Below are 19,524 nucleotides of genomic sequence, written 5' to 3'. Positions count from 1 at the left end.
TTAAGATACTATCCATTGTAGTTTGCTTCACCCCAGTCACAGTATTTAATCTAGCAAACATTTTGTTCACTTGTCAAAGGCAGCTAATTAAATTTCAGCTACACCTACTATTCAATACAATGGTGTTGTCAATTCCCAAAAAAAAAGTCATATTCAGGGGGTTTGCTGGTTTTGGCTGGGGCAGAGTTAATTTCCAACAGAGCAGCTTGCATGGTGCAACGCTGCATGTTTGTGATGAAAGCAGTGTTCACGACGTAGCAGTGCCTCAGCTGTTGCAGGGCAGTGCTTACACAGCATCAAGGCCTTTTCTGCCACGCTGCCCTGCCAGCAAGGAGCGCATAACCGGGGAGAGGACTGAGCCAGGCCGGCTGACCCCAGAGGACCAAAAAGATATTCCATACCTTTTAGCATCATGCTCAACAATAAATGCTGGGGGACATCTGGAAGTATGGTGCACGTCTTCCCAAGCAGCTGTTACACACGGTGAAGCCTTGCTCTCCCGGAACTGGCTGAGCATCTGCCCTCCAAGGAATTCATTCGCTACTTCCCATCGTTTTGCTTTGCCCACATGCGCACCTTTTGCTTTACCTATTGAACTGTCCTTACCTCACACAAATTTTTATTGCTTTTACCCTTCTGATTCTCTTCGCCATCCCAATAGGGGATGTGTGGGGCTTAGCTGCCTACTGTGTTAAACCACAACAGGAGGACAGCAGAGACAAGCAATCACTTGCTTGCACACATGCAGTCTCTACCAAGACAGAAAATTTAGGACTTTTGTTGTTATTGGGTATGTATTCATATATGGAACGAGTTTTAAAATTGTACCATAAAGTCTGATAACCCAGCCAGATGGAATCAGATGCTTGCAACTCAGGACCATCTACTTGTGCGCTAGGGAGACAGCCATTTGCAAAGCTTTTACATCGCCACTGGTGGTGGTGTCTGCCCTGCTGAGAGAGATTCAAGTATCTATAACACAGGATGAAAAACAGTGAAAGATCAAGAGTAAATCTCCCTTTCTCTATTTTTCCCCCTTCTGTCTTTCCTTCTTTCTTTTTTTTTCAAAGCCTTGTCCATAGCTATATCAAAGACAGAAAAAAAGTGGACAGAACTTAAAAGTAGCTAGATCTCTGACAGTTTTAAAAAGTGTCCTGAGAATTAAACAGATATGAGAGTCTGAAAACACAGAGAGAGTCTGAAAAATGAAAATACAAACAGGAAAATCAAATGCAAGGTAGCTATAAGGACGCTTTATCATTTGGTTTTATTTTCCATCCGTCTTATCCTATTACAGCATAATGGAAGACTTAAGTAGTTAAACTCATTTGTCTTTCACTCAAGGTTTGTCTAGAAGAGACCGCGTCTCATATCATTCAATTCTCAAGAGAACAGTTATTATATATGGTAGTCCTGATCAATTCTTACAACAGACAATACAGAACATCCAAAGTTACAAGGCTTGATGGGATGGGAAAGAAGCTGGTAACACGCATTTTTGGCTAAAAATTTTTCGGAGTATTTTCAGCTCACAGCAAAATAATGAAAAAAAATCTGAAACCTGAATATGTTTGAAAATTTTAACTCCAAATTAGCTTTATGACAACAGCATTAAGCAATTGTTTTCCAAATGTTTTCTGGTATGCCAAAATAAGAGTTGTCCCCTTTTACATCTGTGATACAAGTCTTAAGTATTGATATTTTTGACCATGGTCACCTAAATAAAGCCTAAAACAATCAGGAAACACTCAGGAAGTACTAGTAGCAGAAGCATTGCCTATCTCTTGCGGCCTGTTTTAGAAGCAGCACCCAAACAACCAAGATACCCTTCCTCCCCTATTCAACGAAGTAACTGAAATGAAAAACCCCAAAATACATTGCATTTGCAAGACTATATGAAGATTCGGAAAAGGTGGTTGATTTTGATAGCCATCAGAGGCCAGTGTGATAAAGAAGATCCCCAAACAAGAAGAAAAATGAATTTGACACAATTATCTGTTGAGATGAGTACTTTCGCTCTCCCCCGCCCAAAAAAAAATGAGGACTGGAAAAATGCAAATTCAACAGAAGCATCTTAGATTATGAAGAAGCGTGACAAAACATCCATATTTCATATGTGACCCAATGACATAACCTAGAAGAGAAAAACAAGAAAAAAATACATCTTTTCTTCCCCATCCTCTTTCTCAGAAAGTATTTTGACAAAACTTTAAAAAAATTATCAGGGCCTATTTGGGAGTGATCTCTGATGCACAGAGCTGGAAACATATTTTTTTGTACTGTAAACAGAAGTGCTGAAAATGATCATATGACCAGCTTCCCTAAGCTTGAATGAAACTAATCCTGTTAAAGCTTAGAAATATCCATGACTCAGTAGCCAAAGCCGCATGCATATCTGCCCTTACAAAGTTTCTGACACTTTTCATTGTCGAAAAGTGCTGCGTTACTGATTTCTAAATGGCCTCTATTGCTTACTTTTCTTTCCAGAAACATAACTCAAAACATTTCATCCTATACCTTTTGTTTGTTTTTATTTAATAGAGACTTTCAGAAGCAATTTTTAAATCTATCATTGGATGAAGTCTGAAGTAAACTCAGTAACGTAAGTTATTACCATTGTGTAATTTAGACTATTTTTATCTTTTTTTTTTCCCCAGTATCTATCTCATCGCTCTGCTCCACTCATCCATCTTTTAAAGAGGTTTACAGTATTCTGTAAACATTTACTATACAGTCATGGCTGCACTAAGAGAAAAGTGATGTTAACTTTAGAACAAGCAAACAAAAAAAAAAACCACACACAAATTGTACCATGTCTCTAAAAGGACAGTGGAATGATTTCAAATCTCAGTGCAGTCATAAATGCACTATATGTCAAGAATTACAAAAAAAACAAACACATTTGCTATATAATTTTTAGTTTCTCATCTGTAGGAATGAAAATTATATGCTCTTCCCTTTCAAAACCATCAAAGAGTAAAATACATCAAAGACTAAGAACAAATACACACACAGATATAGTCTAAAATAAATTCTATATTTCAAGAAATTGCCAAGATCCATTTGTTTAAGCAACCAGAACAGGGCAGCACAGAGTATAATCCGTCTCCTGAAAGTGGTTCTCTGAACACTGGAATTGATGCGTACTAGGAAGAAACTGGCAGGCTACATCATGTGCCATACCCAGTGTTTTCATCCATAAACCCATCAGCTTTGACAAAGCTCTCTGAAAGATAATTTACTAAAAAACAGGAAACATGACCAGCTTTGAGATATTTTGTCCCATTGCATACTCACTTCAGATATACCAATGCCAGATCTGCTGGGACATCAGCCACCCCCTGCCTTATTCACATAGATGCTTCTTAGAAAGAAGCAGGAAAGCTTCTAACCTTCACTTTCTCAGCATCACAGGTTACTAAATACGATATGCTTACATTTTTATAGAAAACCTCTGCAGATGAAAGAAAAAGAGACTGGAGAGGTTTGTCCTGACCTTGTACACTACAGGTACAGGAAACAACAAAGGAGAAAGTCTGGCCCTGAAAATAGTCTTAAAGCAAAAGGAAGAGAAGAATAACAAAATCCATTTGTCATGACAGAAGAGAGTACAATCTGTAGTACAAATGTGAACAAAGCGAGAAACAAATTCTAAAACAGTATCTCTGCTGACAAATACAGAAATCATTCATAACTTAATATATTGTTTTGTACTTGTTCCATGCTACTTAAAGGTAATAACATCAACTACCAAGAACATTAGTGGATTGTCAATACTTTTCCATGGTGCAAACAGGTATATACGCAGAGCTTTGCCTGAGCCTCTTCTTGATGACAGCTGGCATGCTCAAAGAAAATACTTTATAGGTCAATGAATCACCTCTTCATACCTTAGCACACACAGTAGGAAATGAAAACTGAAACAATTCTTTTCCTAGGTTATATAAAGGAATAATTTTGTTCATAAATGTTCATAAGGTCGCTCAATTTTACAGTGGTCCCATCCATACCAGATCTGTGTATCTGTATCTATTCATATTTATACCCACACAAAGCTCCTGGGAGGGATTGTTAAGCTGCCTATCTGCCTGTTTGTGAGCTAAACCTGCCTTGTCACAGCCTGTGGCAATACACAACCAGTATTTTTTCTGTGTTGTGGAATTATTGGGATGCATCCCTAAATTTAAGTTTTCAGTCCTGTGCTGTTTTGACCCTCAGACTATACTATTTGATTTGTCAATTCCAGTGAAACTTGCTTTCTATCCTGTGCAAGGCATGAAAACTCAGCAGCAGTGAATGTGAGAGGTGCATTTGGACACAGAAAAACAACCCTCTCTTTACCACTTCTAGCATACATATTAAAGAAATGTTTTTGTGATACTTAATTTCCGCACGTTCAGATAGAACAAACTTACACATTTACAATACGTGTTTTGATGTAAGACATCTACCATCCTTAACCTAGAAGCCAATGCTTTTTAGTATGTAGGCATTCTACTACACAAAGTGTAAGTTAATGTTATCAAAACTGGCATTTCTGTTTTCTTTCATTATAACACAAGTGAATGTACAGTGCTTTCTGCTGCGCATGTATTGAAAGATGCAAGTGTGTATAAAGGTAGCACATATATATTACTCAAGGATGCCTGTTACACACCAACTCAAAACCAAACCAAACCAAAAGAATAAAAAGATCCAAAAGATCTCTCTGGATCTGAGAAGACAGGACTTCAATCAGCTAAATAAACTGCTTTCACATTGGTTGTCTTTGTTTGAGGACATAAGGGAACAAGAGTTTAAAAGACATCTCCAGCCTTCTTCCAACCTCAGTGCATGTTTCCTTTCCCTTTAACTCAGAAAATCTCAGAAGAATGACATTTAATTGATCTACCTTCAGTAATTTCATGATGTATTTTTTATCAACTATTTAAATAACATTTTATTGTGCTGTTATTTTTATTTTCTATTCTACCTTGTTTCTAACTTTTCTGATTTTATTTTTTTCACCATGGGCCTGGAAGTAATCCATGTCCAGCGTCCACTCCCTTACTAATGAAAGCACGTCACTTCATGTTATCTTTCTCATAAACTCTTGAGCTCCAGGTTAAATTCAATTAGATGACAGGAGCATAGTATATACTGGGTAGCAACTCCAGAACCTCTGGGCTCTGATAATTAGAACCATTCTTCTAATACCCAGCACAAATGTCCAAATACACCATTTGTAGAAGGTACTGACTGCCGCCTTCTCCCCTGCCCCCAAACCATAGTGCCCTGACTTTAAACAGCTCTTTGTTCCTGGCCCCTGTGCTGGCTATTTTATGGACAATGTTCAAGAGCACATTTCAGTTTGGACAGTTATTCAAGGATGAACTGGTTGAGGTTGTAGTCTATACTTGCAATATAAAATGTAAAGAATAATCTACACAACTTCTCCTTATTTAACCTCTTTCAGTAGCAACCAACCTGTTTTGAATAAAGCAAACCAAAATTACATGCAATATTTAAGATAAGATCTTATGACCGCTTTGCACAGTGGTTCCTCATCTCATCCTTAAAATGTGTTAGGTAACATAACACTGTTACACTGGTAACTTAGACGTGCTCCCCAGCCTTTTCCTCCTGTGCCAGCAGTTCTAGAGCCATCTAATTAGCTTTTTCAGCTGGCTTTATCAATCAAAACCAAATGACGGATCATTTTCTGCACAAATCTAGAGAGCCTTGGAAGCAGCTTAAAAAAGAAACATGCAAAAAGGAGCCACCAGTTAGACTGGGCAAAGCTGCTACAGAACTGAAACATCTGTCTCTCTGTAATCACGAATCCATCGTGAGGAGGAAGCTCTCACTTCCCTGCTTCTATTCAGCTGATGAAATGCAGGCTGTGGTACTCAAAACTTGGCTGAAGTTACCCAAGGCCAGAAAAAGACTGACTGAGGCCAGTCTGTGGTTCTAATTCACCACCCCCATTAACAATAAGAATTCAGAGTAGCATCAGATCTGAGAAAGTAGACAATATTTAAGAAACCATGAAAATTTCTGTTCCGAGTATGGATTTCCAATCAGCTATGCACACACTGTTAAGTAGTTTAATCTCAGTTTCCTGGGATAATGTCAGACAAGACAGTACAAACTGTTCCCGCAGTTAAAATAAGGCACCTATTGTTAATTTGAAACCATATTGCTGCCGCCTTATAAAGAATTTAGACTTGTTTGACACAACTATTCTCAAAAACGTTAGCTATTACTTCTTTCTTTTTCTGACACGTACAACGTTAGCTCAACATACGAAAAAATACAGCAATTAGGCTGACGTTTCATTTCCATTTTTAAAGATTTGTCACCACGTTTGTGCTTTTCCAGCCTTCCATAGCTTCCACCAATTCTTTTGAGTACTGTAGGATAAATTTGATCAGTTGGTTTGAAAACATCCAGCAGACCCAGAGTACCCTCTAACCTGGCCTCTCCTTGTTACAGCGTGAGATCCTACTCCTTTGCCATTGATATTGACTGTGCTAGCCATGGATTGCATTCGAACTTTTCAGTGAAGAAACAAAAAAAGCCTTTGGCCTTTTTCTTGGAATCTGTTTGCAGTTTTTTTCCACTCTGTACTAAGTAAAAACCTCTTGGCTACCAAGACAAGCCTTCGTAACTAGTACTGGAAATCTGTATCCATCTATATGAACCAGTTACTTAGTTTGGTATACACTTCAAGGTAAGTACACAGCTAACACCTTCCATTCGCATGAAAACATTCATCTTTGTGAAATAATTTTAACCTACAGCGTCACAAGAAGGTATTATCTCTATGGGGGAAGAAAAGAGAATCCAAGAGAAGTAACTTTGAAAACCATCCTCCTGATTTCTAGAAACTCATTTAAATCCCTTAATCAACACAAACAAGAATAACAGGATTCACTGTTCTCCCAAGCATCAGGTACTACAAAGTAGCTGCCTTGCCACGGAACAGAACGAGCTTAGCATTATCGTTGGTTTTGTATTGAGCTAGTCTGTGTTGAAAGCTGTCAAATCAATGAAAAAAAAAGTTGTTATGGTAAGCTACAGATAAAGTGACATTTTACATAATCTGTGTTGCTTGTCTGTTAATGTTAGCTTTATTATTTTCCTTTTTTTAGCATTATGTAAGGATGAGATAGTAATGAACTGAAAAGGCGAAGAGGAATGAAGTTGATAGAAATTTCCAGCCCTTCTTTCAATTTGAAGAGACAATTAATTGGCATAAGTCAACGTACTTGACTTTGTTCTCATAAATAAAGACTAGTCACAAAGCCACAGTCACACCTTATTCAAAGCAAAAGATTATAGTAATTCTTAAGCTGATCATACATTAACATTAGTAGGTAGACTAAGCCTGAATTTAAAATTTACTGAAAATGGTAATGTGTTCCACCTACGCATCACAGTACAAAGCAATAATACGTGACAGAGTTCCTAGCCATTGCATATTGTTTAGGACAGATATGCGTATGTATCATCATTTATATCCAACAGGTTGAGCCAAAAAAAAAATATGTATTTGTCTGATGTAACATAATACTGTGAAAATATCCTAGAACAGCTAGACAAAAGTCTAACAAGTAACAGCCTGCAACACATGTTAAAAATACATTCATGCTAGAAATGACAGTTAACAGAAGACGACTAAGCTCTTAACTTCCAAAATTGAAGACCAAGGGAGAGACTTGAATTAGATGCCAAATCTCTGAAACCTGTCTAAAACAACAGTAGCCTCTGTGTTCTTCCTATGATTATGACCCTCCCAAAGAAACAAGCAGCAAGAACAGGTAAACTGAAAAAGAAAGCCTGCTGGGTTTGAAATAACATTCACATTATCAAATGCAGAACTGGAACAGCTCCTTATTAGTTTAATTTAGCACAAGAATTGCCATAATTCTTACAAATATTCAAGTAGAAAATGAAAAACAGGATTTACCTTTGAAGGTCTCAAGTTCCTTCCTGTTGGAGAAAAGCAGAATACAAAAAAAACAAAATATTAGAATAACTAAGACTCATTAAAAGATTAAAAGCAAAGAATTTGAGAATCACATTTGTAAGGGTAATACTATTAAGAGTGCTTACCTAAATCAATCTTGATCAACCTGTTTAGAAATTAGGCTACCACATATTCATAAATATGTGTAATTATACGAGTATTGCATTTTTATATCTATCCACATAATTTCTAAATACACTGTTACAAAAATCACCAAGACTTCTTAAGGCTTCAGATACTAAAACATCTATTGCTTAGCAGAGCTTTGCCAGTGTATAGCTTAGTAAGTAACAATCAGTGCTCCATTTTCACCAATGCTGTTCGAAATTCTTTTGGCAGCTGCGAAGGACAAGAATTTACAACTTCATTTGCTCAATTACAACACACTTTAAGATCAAGAGAAGCACACAGGGACATTCCTCAAAGGAGAGGATTTTAAAATACGAAAAGTGACAGATAACACATTACTCAGGTACCAGAAAGCTAAGAAATCAACAGCAACTCTATTTTATTTCCTTCACACCAGGCCACATTCCACTTTCAGTTGTGAAGCAATTTGAATGCAAAGCATATAGGTAAGAGAAATAAGTTTCCTTGTTTTCAGGAAATTGCAAAATGCTCTATTTGCCATTGTTACAAAGTAGTGATTTATCATGAATTTAGAGACGAAAGAAGAATCTAGGTAATAGCTTAAATAAGGCTGAATGCTGGCCTTTTCCTTACAAAAATACTCACAACGAACATCTTTTCAGCCTGTGCCTTGCAGACTTCAGTCCCATACACATAATAAGCCTAGTTAAATCCCAAATTTTGAATGCAAAAGTGATTTTAAGTAAAATAAAACAGAATATCTGAACTAACAGTTCTCCGGATAAATGCTTCTACTCACTACCCACAGATGAATACATATGCTTCAGTCATTACTGGGTCACCTACAATATCGGCTTTTTCACAGTACATATGCTATACCATAATAATTCCTTCTCCTCCCTAACAGATGATGCACTTCAGTATTTATTCTTGCATTGACAACAGATATAGCTATTTTAAACCTGAAGCTATTTTCCAGGCAGGATAAAGTATTCCAAAGGCAGCGAGAGAATGCATTTACCTCCACATTTCCAGTGAACATCCCGATTTTGTCACCAAACGTCCAACATAGATCTCTGAAAGAATGTGTGCTTTACCAGGAAATAAGCTACCACATAAGTTACAGCAGCAAAGCCTGAATTCTAACTTCCTGTGAATATCTATTACTCTTCCTGCTTCTCCTCCATCCATTTCTCAATCTAGTAATTCCCTTTTTTACCAGAGAAAAAAAGCTACTTCACAACACCTATGATTTGCAGGTTGATATGTTCATATTTTTTTCCTATCTTGTGTATTTTAAATATAAATACAAAATTCTTAAACACTCAACTTGTATTCCTTATGTTTAAATAATGGCATACTACTCGACAAAACAATCACAGGAAATGCATATTTTCCACATACTGAAACAAAAACCATACTGAGGAAACATCTTGTGAATTTAAGAGGAAAAACCTACACTAGTTGCTCCTAAAACCAAGAGGTCTTATGCCACTTGTCTCCAAAAAGGAACACAAAACAATTACTGTCATTGTGTTCAAATATACTAGCAAACAAGATGGTAATAGAGTAACCAACTGACAGCACTATTCAATGCTTTTATCTTAAAACCCAGAATTGTACCTTTCAGAATCCAACTAACCATTTTAGGGTTGACCCATTAGGGTGCTGACACTATAACCACATACATAATAGACATTCGTTAGGAAAGCTGGAAATGAATAGTCAACCAGACCGTTTTTTAGATTATGTATCTCTGAAAAAAAAAAAAAAAAATCTGCTATTAGCATATAGTAAAACTAAAGATTTGGAATTTAAGAATCTGCATTTCCTAGTATCCTCATAGCAAATCAGATCCAGACTAATGATCCTTTATATTCTAGACAACACAAATCAATCATGTCTTGTGGTTTCTCTTAACACCCTAAATAAAAGACATGTTCAAAAATATATCTTAAAAAACATGCTAAATGAAAATATGCTCTGCATTAGCAATGAATATGGTCCTTTTTAAATCAAATTATTCAAATAAAAATTTTAAATTTTTAAAATTTCAATCCTAAATCTTGTTCATTATTTGCTTTGGTAAGAATCAGACACTAAATTTAAAGTGAAAAGGAGACTATGACTTGCAAAAACACTGGAAAAACAGTTGGCTTCAGATTAAATCAACACATTTACTAGAAGAATAATTACAGAATTCTAGACATATGTACACAAAAAATGTACTACAATATGTTCGTTTCTCTTTCTCTGTGTAAGTAAATAAATAACTTTTTATTTAGTCATAAATTGGCAGGAAGAAAAAACAAGCATCAGATACATCTTCTCTATGAAGGCAGAGACAAAAATCATCTGCAGAAGTAAATACAGTGAAGTCGCATTAAGAAAGAAACTATATATTTGGAATACACACAGTCTGTAAAGGAAAAAGCAGATTGGGTAATTAAAACAACAAAAAAAAAGATGAAACTGGAAAAAGAGTTCCAGAAAACAGTCTTTTAAAAATTAAGTTAAAAGGCAAACAGGGGGGAAAAACTTGCACTGGATCAGGCTTGGATGAGTAGGTAGGACTGCTGCCTCTTATTTTAGGTCTTACCACATTAAATTACCAGCTTTGATGCTACATATTACATTTTTGTATTTGTTTTCCTTTTACTTTAAATTGCTCATTCTTTGAGATCATATTTTCTATTAGGTTTATACAAAAGCTACAGCAAAAGAGCTCAGTCTTTGACAGATAGTTTACTAACAACATCATACTAGTAGACAAAAGTGCAGTATAATGAATCATCTCAGCAGAGGAGTTCTGTCAACTGCTCCAGCTCACAAGTCTTTTATCCTATGCATATTTTTTGTATGAAAAAGCTAGCCTTTTTCCCTATCCTATTTGTCTAAATAATTTAAGGCAATTGAAAGCTTTTCATATAAAAATGCTGTTGGATTTCAGAATTTTTGCTACCCCCCAAGCAAATAAAGGGCAACAATTGTCAGAAAGTTGCACACAGTTGCATAAGCCTGGTTTTTGCACTTCAAGATAATACTCAGGTGAGGAAAGAGATGGTATTCAGGTATAGTTTAATGCTAGCATAACAGATACTAATCAGGTTCTCATTCCCTTCTGAGCATGATGGCTGCAGGTAAATTTTAAGATAAACCCCTCTATGCACCATGTCCAAAGAGGCACAGCTAATATTTATCTCATGGTTCAAAATAATCAAGAGCAATGAAATGAAAGCACTGTAACCCAAGAGACTGTGGAGAATTTCTCTGAAATATCCTATCAAAAAATTAAGACCTGAGCCAGAAGTACAGAGGAAAAAGATGTATACAGACACTGATAAAACACAGTACCCCATTTTAGTCTGAAGTATCCCTTTCATATAAATTTTTACTTGCAGAACTACAATAAATTCTGAAATGAATTAAAACTGTAGTGTATGGAAACACTGTCAAGACAGGACGTATCCTCTGAATTACTACTTGTAAGTTACCCTGGAACGTTCTAATGAAAATGTTGTCAAGTGGTCTTAACTTCCTCATTTACAGAAAAGTTGAGCTTCAGGGTTTGTGGTGAGAATATATAATTTCAGAGATTACAGGGGAAGAAGACTCTATAAAATATATTAGTAGTCCCACACAGTAACTCATGTGAGCACAACGTACAAAACCAGTTAGAAGGCAAATACAAATTCCCAATTACCTTCTCATTCCCTTAAATGTCTCACTGCACTCTTGGATTAACCCTGCCTTATTCACTGAGAAGAAGAGATAGGAGGAAGATAATTCTATCGGATACTGCTGGTAAACAAGAATAAATCCAGAAATAGGAATATGGGAGGAGAAGGAAAAGAAAGAGTTGGAAGGCAAGTAAGGATCAGAGACAAATGATTGCTGAAAGCTTCCAGCTTCACAAACTTGAACTGCCTGTGAAGATACAGACAAGAATTAAAGTCCTGGAAATCTTTAAATTCAAGTTACATAGATATCACATCATTCCTCCAAAATCACGCCTTGTAGCTTTGATTCAACTTGACCAGAAATTAATATGGCAGATTCTTAGAAGTGTTTTTGTTTGGTTTTGTTTGTTTTGTTTTCATAAACAAAACTTTAACAGAATGGAAAGAGAGTATTAAAGTATCTAGCTTAAGAGCTTACTCATCACCTAGCAGTCTTACAACTTTGGTGAAAACAAGGAACATTCACCCCATTGCATTGTTGCTACCCAGCTGAGGAAGAGAATGTCACCACAAAAACACACATCTTGTTGTACATTTGCACTGCAGTTGCACGTTGTTTTTAGCAGGTACCCATAAGGGAAATTCTTAAAGATATAAATAGCAGATTAAATGCTGTCAGCTCAAAGCTTTTAAATGCTTCTGTAAGGGGATCATCCAGTGCCTAGCTGTCACCTGTAAATGATGAAGAATTATCAGCAATTCCTTGGCTACTTGGTTCATTACAAATTCTTATTTATATTCTTTAAACAATGGCTTTTCAAAAGACTGAGACTACTCTCTGTATCACCTCAATTTAACAAATGTCATCACTAATCACAAAATATTGACCATATGATCCCAATCCACAGAATCAATGATAAACACCGAGCCAAATAAGAATGTAGATTAGAAAACTAATAATCCAGTCTAGTCAAAACCATCCTGCTTTAAGTTACTCAAATCAATGGGAATTTCGATTGTTCAACAAAAGCAAGAAAAGGTTCTCGGATTCTACTGTACCTTGCAATGGGCTGTAACACTAAGATTAACTTTCCAAATGCAATAAAACACTAGGGAATTCAGTTAAATAACTAGAAAGCACAGAAACACCAAGTTCTTTGCAATGATGACAGCAGGCAGAATTGACATTTCCATATTTTATCTCCATGGAAAGAGTAGGCAGATAAGAAAGCAACAAAGTCATAAATGAATGTCAGGAATGATTTTATAGCACGAATTCTGAAAGTAGCAGACAGTCAATAAACTCAAACAACTAAATTCACGTGTAAATAAAAAATAATCCCCAAACAGCATACAGATGGTAAAAATTGAGTATTAAATTTGAAAGATTTTACAAAGAAATGTGTTTATAAATGTTGAGTTGTAAATACTAGATACAAACAAAAATGAACACTTAAAGAAGGTATACTTGCTTATCTGCAATGTCATTTAAAGATATTTCTGGCACCTACCGAGACTCAAAGCAAAACCTTAGAAATACTGCATTTCATCTGTTAAATCTGGTACAACTAAATTACCAAAATTATATTTAAATAATTGTCTTCTACAGACTGATACAATCTTTATTCAGCTAAAAAGCAGAAGGAGGGGCTTTAATTTTGATTTTATCAGAAGAAATAGAATCCAAAAACCTGAGTACCCAAAACTTGTGTCACTTGTACTAAATCATTTTCTGTGCAATGTAATTATCTGTGTACTTAGGATTAGCACTTCTGATAATGAAACAAAAATGTTTTCCCTCTGGCAGATTGCTTAAGCAACCTTTTCAGATCACGTACGTCAACTATGACTTCAAAATACCTTTAAGACTGAATAGATTTAAGGAGTAAAAATCAATAAAAACAAGAGCTACTACTAAAATACTGTTGAAATTGAGCAGCAGAGAAGGTTTTCTATTTGTCTGAAGAAGCACTGAATACAGGTCATGATTCTTCATCATGAAATATGAAATTTTATTCAGGAAAAAAAAAAATAAGAGAAAAGCCCTAAGGAATCTAAATACTTTTGCAGTAGAGGTTTTTTTTTTTTTTTTTTTGACTTCTGTATTCAAATGAAGCTACAAAAGCAGCTGAAGTCTTTCCATATCTTTAAGTGAGATTTCTACATCAACTTCATTCTGGAAGATAGAATGGATCAATGCCAGATTTTTTTTTCATAACAGAATGGCAAACATCAAGTGGTAGTTGACAATAAATACAACTAAAATCAAATACTACCCTAATATACTCAGCAGTTTCAGGGTATAGTGAAAGCATTTCTCTTTTGATGGTTCAAATAAAGAAAGAAACGTTTACCTTGATGAAGAACATTGGGTGGTCACCTTTCAGGTGTTAAATTCAAAAGAAAAACAGGGAGATGGAATTAAAACAGAAGAAAATGGTAAAAGTCAAACCTGTGTAATCATTAAAAGCAAGCAGGCACTTTGTCCTCTTTTAAGAGACTGACACAGATCATTCAGCTTTGAAATGCACTCCAAGATGGAAATTGAAGTCTGGGATAAATTTTAGCTCCCTCTAAAAGATTATGCCTTCAGATATAAGGCTTTGCAAAGCACCCAGTTCTTAGGGGTTTGCTGTCATTCTGTTGATATTCAAAAAGGGAGTTAGTTTTTATTTTATCTTGGTATGCAACAGCATTGAATCACGAAAGGATAAATGTAATAGCAGAGTTTTAGTTATTTTTATCATACAACCAACAATTTAGAAATCAAAGTTTAAAGCTGAAATCAGAGAGAAGCTACAAATACCACGACCAAAGGTGACATCTTTGATTTTTAATAGAAAGGAAAAGGGTTCCTGCAGAGCTGATTTTGGTCAACAGCCACACACCAAAATCCAGACCCTACTTTAACTTGGCCATCAATTTCCCTACAGGCATTAAAAGTAAAATAAGTAAATAAATATCATTATTCGAGAATTGGCCAAATTTTATTCCAAAGTGACATAGTAACATGGAAAAAAAAATAGTAGTAATAAAAAAAAAGCCTGAAACTATATATGCACTCTCTACCTAAAAGTATGTGGTATTCCACACAACATGAATGCAATTGTGGCAGTTAGTTGTAACCTGTACCACTTCGGGCACCCTTACCACATCCCTTTGACAAAGGCATGTAAAATACCTCTCACAGAAGCATTGTCAACAAACACATTTAACACATTTTTTTGAACATTTTTCAAACAACCTTTTTTCCCCCAAAACAAATTAAAAGGAATTATTGAAGATCTCAGGAAAATAATTCATACTGAAGAGAGACAGAATCTATCTGGAGAAACATTAACCATTGCTCAAAATCAGAGAATAGATGTAGCGTGGTAATGACAGCTAAGCCCTGTTCTGCCACTAGCCACAATGAATTAATTACTTTCATAAATAAGGTAGTTCTGAGGTGAGAAAGAGTATAAAGGAATGATTAGGGCAGTCCTAAACCATCGTTTCTATTATTGGTACAATAAGTCTGGACAAAGAATGCCTGGTACTAACAGACTGGCACGATTTACAGATTACACTCAGTAATCAGCAATACATAGAGGTAGAACAGTCATGCAGGACTGATATAATGTTCAACATTTTCTAGAAAACATCAATAAAAGCTTCTGTAAGATGCAGAGGATCCCTCACAAGCATTCAATCCTTAATCGTAGGTCACAAAAGTCAACAACAACAAAAAAACATTTATGCCTATAAAAAAGAAAAAACCACAGGAAGAAGGTATACTACAGATCTCTTAACTATTTCACTGTCTCTCCTCATCAAGCAAAGACTATCATAAAAAACAGCAAAATTAAATCAACTTTAAAGTGATAGAAGTTATACTGCACATTCCCACTTCTCAAATAACATAAAAAATGCCAAAGACTCTAAAATCTTTTGTGCTGCTGTTTATAAAACCTGGCCTAATATTTAAATAAATATATATTTGGAGCATTTATGGGAGCAAAATTCATTAATAACGAAGCAGCCTGCTTCTCTGGGTTTGATAAATGCAAACTACTGTACTGTAGGTGTTCTTGTAGACAAAATAAAATCAGAGTCCTAAAATTATGCAAAAGGAAGCACAACTATCAAGGGACTTTATGCAAAGCTTGTGCAAAAAACAATCCTCAGTTTTTCAGGATCAATAGGGTATCAATCATTCCATATCTGTCCAAAGTATAACAACTGATATAAAATTAATATAAAATTAATTCCAGCCAGCCATTACCATTAAAATACTTGGTACTGATTGTGCTGTATACAGACCCTTGAATAGCAGGATGGAAAAGATGTCTGCGATGTGTACGCTATTTGGCACAAAGTTATAGCCATACAATTAATGTCTAATGAAAACTAAATCCAGTCATCCACAGCATGACTACTGTGACAACTGTCCTGAAGATAAACTTTCAGCATCCATCCTTGTAAGTTCATTATTTATGTACCCACTTACATGAAGGTATAGCTGCTGAAACTCTAAACCTGCTGGAAGACTGATCAAGAAGAATATGGCAAGCAACCTTACTTTGATGAAAATGTTTATGAGAACTATGAAACATGTAGCTAGAGTCCTAGAAATAATTCACAGTACATTTAACTTTCAAAGGAAAAATAAACATGTTTGAAACATGTAACAATAATATATTTTCTACATATCAAAAATCAATTTCATAAATTAATATGTGAAGCTTATAAGTGTTATAAAGCTACAACTCAAATTTTTCACTACCAGATGGGAGGCAGTCATGACTGAAGACAGAGTACTGTTCTAGCTTATCGCTTGGGGAACATCATGGGATCTAAACAAAGCCTGCACACATACAAGTCTTCTGTTAGGCAACACAATTTTGTATTGCAGGGTACTACTATCCATTCCATCTTCTCTCTTCTGACCTTGGTAAAAAAAATAATTTAGGTAAACAAGAAAATTTATAATGATACTGCAGTAGGTATAGATAATATCTGAAATCAGCACACAAAAGAAAATTCTACCTTTTACTTTTTTTATTTTTTAATATTAGTAAGTAAATAACGATTAATTGTCCCAAGTAAGAAGAACTTTTCCAAAAAAGCAGGCTGGTCTGAATTGTCTAAAGAAGATTTTTGGATTTACTTTTTGAATGCTTATTTGGGCAGGCCTAACGTAAGACATGGTGCAACAATCCTTATGAGCCTTTATGTTCAATCATAGTAGTAACTGATTAAGACATTTTCTCACATACACATTTCTAATCTATAGAATGCAATTGCTGTAAATTTCATACCCTCTTGAATGTGAAAGTGAATCAAACCTTATCCTCCAGGAGCATAAAAACAGGATGTCATCAGCATGGAAATTCCTTAAACTGTCAAGCTCCTCAACTACTGCGTTAATTACCAAAGCAGACGGTTACAACTTTTCTGATATCAAATATATCTTTAAAAATCAAAAAAGCAAATTTAGGTTTAAATATACATATTAAGAACATATTTTCTCTTTACGTAAAGCATTTCTTTAAATGTCACCAGAAAGGGGGAAAAAAAAATAAAATTAGTCCCACTGAGGTTTGCAGTATTGCTAAATATTCATCTGTTGAAATATACCCAAACAAGAAGAGACTCGGGACTTTAGATTTCTTTCATCATTTTCCTTTTAAGTCTGTTCTCAAAGCAGACAAGTAATGAAAACAAAGGATTCTTAAACTGGGAATCCTAAAAAATTCAAATTCAGACAATTACGTTTAAAGTTAAATGCCATAATAAAACGTATTCATTCATTTCCAGTGACAAGGGACTCTTTACTTAAATGAAATACATTTGTACAAAATGCTATTGTTAGTCATCTCCTTTTAACTGATAAAAATTTTTGCTATTTTTCAAAAAACAAACAAAAAACCCAAACCAACACTGATCCATCTGACATGGATACAATTGGTATTAAGAGCTTCATAGCTTCAGGATGGAATCATTTTAGCTCACACCATAAGCCTGCAATTTTGTGCATATAAAAATTAGCACAAAAGTGAGCTTCTGACACTGCTTCCTGAACGACACAGTGCACTGTCCTGGGAATGCAGAAAGTGCCATAGGACACTGGAGGGATACAAGGAGTTATCTGGAAATCAGAAACTGTGCATCCTCAGGAGGAGAGCTAAGAGAAAAGAAGTAGAATTATGCTTGAGAAAACGACAAGAAACAAATGGCATGGTTTAATGCTAACATGCATGCAAACAACTGCAGCAAGACTAACCAGAGAAAGCAAAGGTGGAACCTGGACTGCATACAGCAATACTGGTACCCTGATCAATGAATTTAAGAAACATAAAAAGGAAAATTAATCAGCACACAGAAAATCAAGCAATCCCCTCCATCCCCAGCTCCAGCCGTTACAATACATAGTGGATTGATGAATCTACATTTAAACTAGTACTCAACACAAAGACAAACGGGAATAAATTGATCAGTTTTAATAGAAATAAAGTTGCTCTACTTAACATAGAGACCTATTTCTGAAAGTCAGTTCCCATAGTTACCATAAGCTGCATTTCAAAGGTTTAATGTTGACCTAAAGCACTTTCTTCTACATCTTTCATATAGAAAGATTTTTGAAAAGACTTGAAATACATGACCTTCTAGCGTAATCTCTGCCATAACTGTACAGTAAAATTACCTTTTTGTTGCCCCCTAAAAGTAAACACAGTTTCTAAGAGTTTGTGTTCATCTCAGTTTTCAACCCTCTATGGTCAATACACAGGAAATACCTTCTTACACAAAACCATTTAATCCCTGAAAGTAAATTTCTGTGTTAAAGAGAGAGCATAGGCTCCTGAACCCCCAACTTGATTCTTTACTGTTATCACAGTAAAAACCCCAGGCACTAAAGAGAGCAGCAGAGAGTCCGAGTTCCAAACATATATAACAAATCACACATTAAGTTAGCTGGCTGTTCATTCTTCAAGTACCTACACTAGCAAGTGTCCTTCTAGTAATGAGTTGGCAGTTAATTTCTTACCTAAATAAATACTGTGGTAATGATCAACCAGAAATTACCTGCATTTTTCCTGTTTTGTCTAGATCTGACCAAAGGTAATCAGCTTACAATTATGTTTAGTAGCTTGCTTAGCATTCTATTTATAAAACTGATTAGATGCTAAGCAGAGCAGGCAGCAGTTTAACACTTTATTTTGTTGCTGAAAGCAGAATCTGGGGGAGAGGAAGAGAAAAGTGAGGAAGGAGAGAAGGGATTCAGGCGAGGGGGAGGGAGGACAAACCAAACTCAGAAAACTTCAGAAAGATTACTCTGTTTTGGGGAGTGTAAATCTACTGTTTTATGCACATTTAAAATTTGTGTGTTAGTTGGTTAAACAGCACAGATTTAGAATTTTGAAAATATTGCTATGAAATATTTAATTGTTTATATAAGTTAGAACAAGTGAAAATTGAGACATAGTGGCTAGTGCTCTTCCTGGAGAGAGTGAAAATAGTGTTGTCCAGACTTAGGAATGAGAAATCCAGGTTGCAGGAAAATGACAAGAGCACTGATGTGGGCCTGAGGTTCAGCTACCTGAAAAGGGTACAAAAAACTGAAGGACATGACATGAGTAGCTGCTGGATGTGACGGATAGCACTATAAGGGATGGCTGCATTTCTCAGGTAGTTAAAGGGGAGTTACATCAAAAACAGCCAAACTGCACAGACAATTGAAGGGGACCTTCAAGGTACCGGGAG

At 35.6% G+C, this 19,524-nt stretch overlaps 1 protein-coding gene across 2 annotated transcripts in view; it reads right to left on the bottom strand.

Moving 5' to 3' along the window:
• The window catches only part of DTNBP1 (dystrobrevin binding protein 1), a 73,292-nt gene that overhangs the window by 35,576 nt on the left and 18,192 nt on the right, over positions 1–19,524 (bottom strand). For both annotated transcript variants that reach the window (XM_080581038.1, XM_080581039.1), the window contains one exon: positions 7,952–7,974. In XM_080581038.1, coding sequence (XP_080437164.1) covers positions 7,952–7,974 — 23 coding nt within the window. The remainder of the gene's footprint in view (positions 1–7,951; positions 7,975–19,524) is intronic.

Source organism: Anser brachyrhynchus (assembly GCF_964034855.1).
Source record: "Anser brachyrhynchus genome assembly, chromosome: 2".
Lineage (NCBI taxonomy): Eukaryota > Metazoa > Chordata > Aves > Anseriformes > Anatidae > Anser > Anser brachyrhynchus.
The sequence above is the reverse complement of the archived record's forward strand: the minus strand, read 5'-3'. Positions and strand labels throughout refer to the sequence as shown.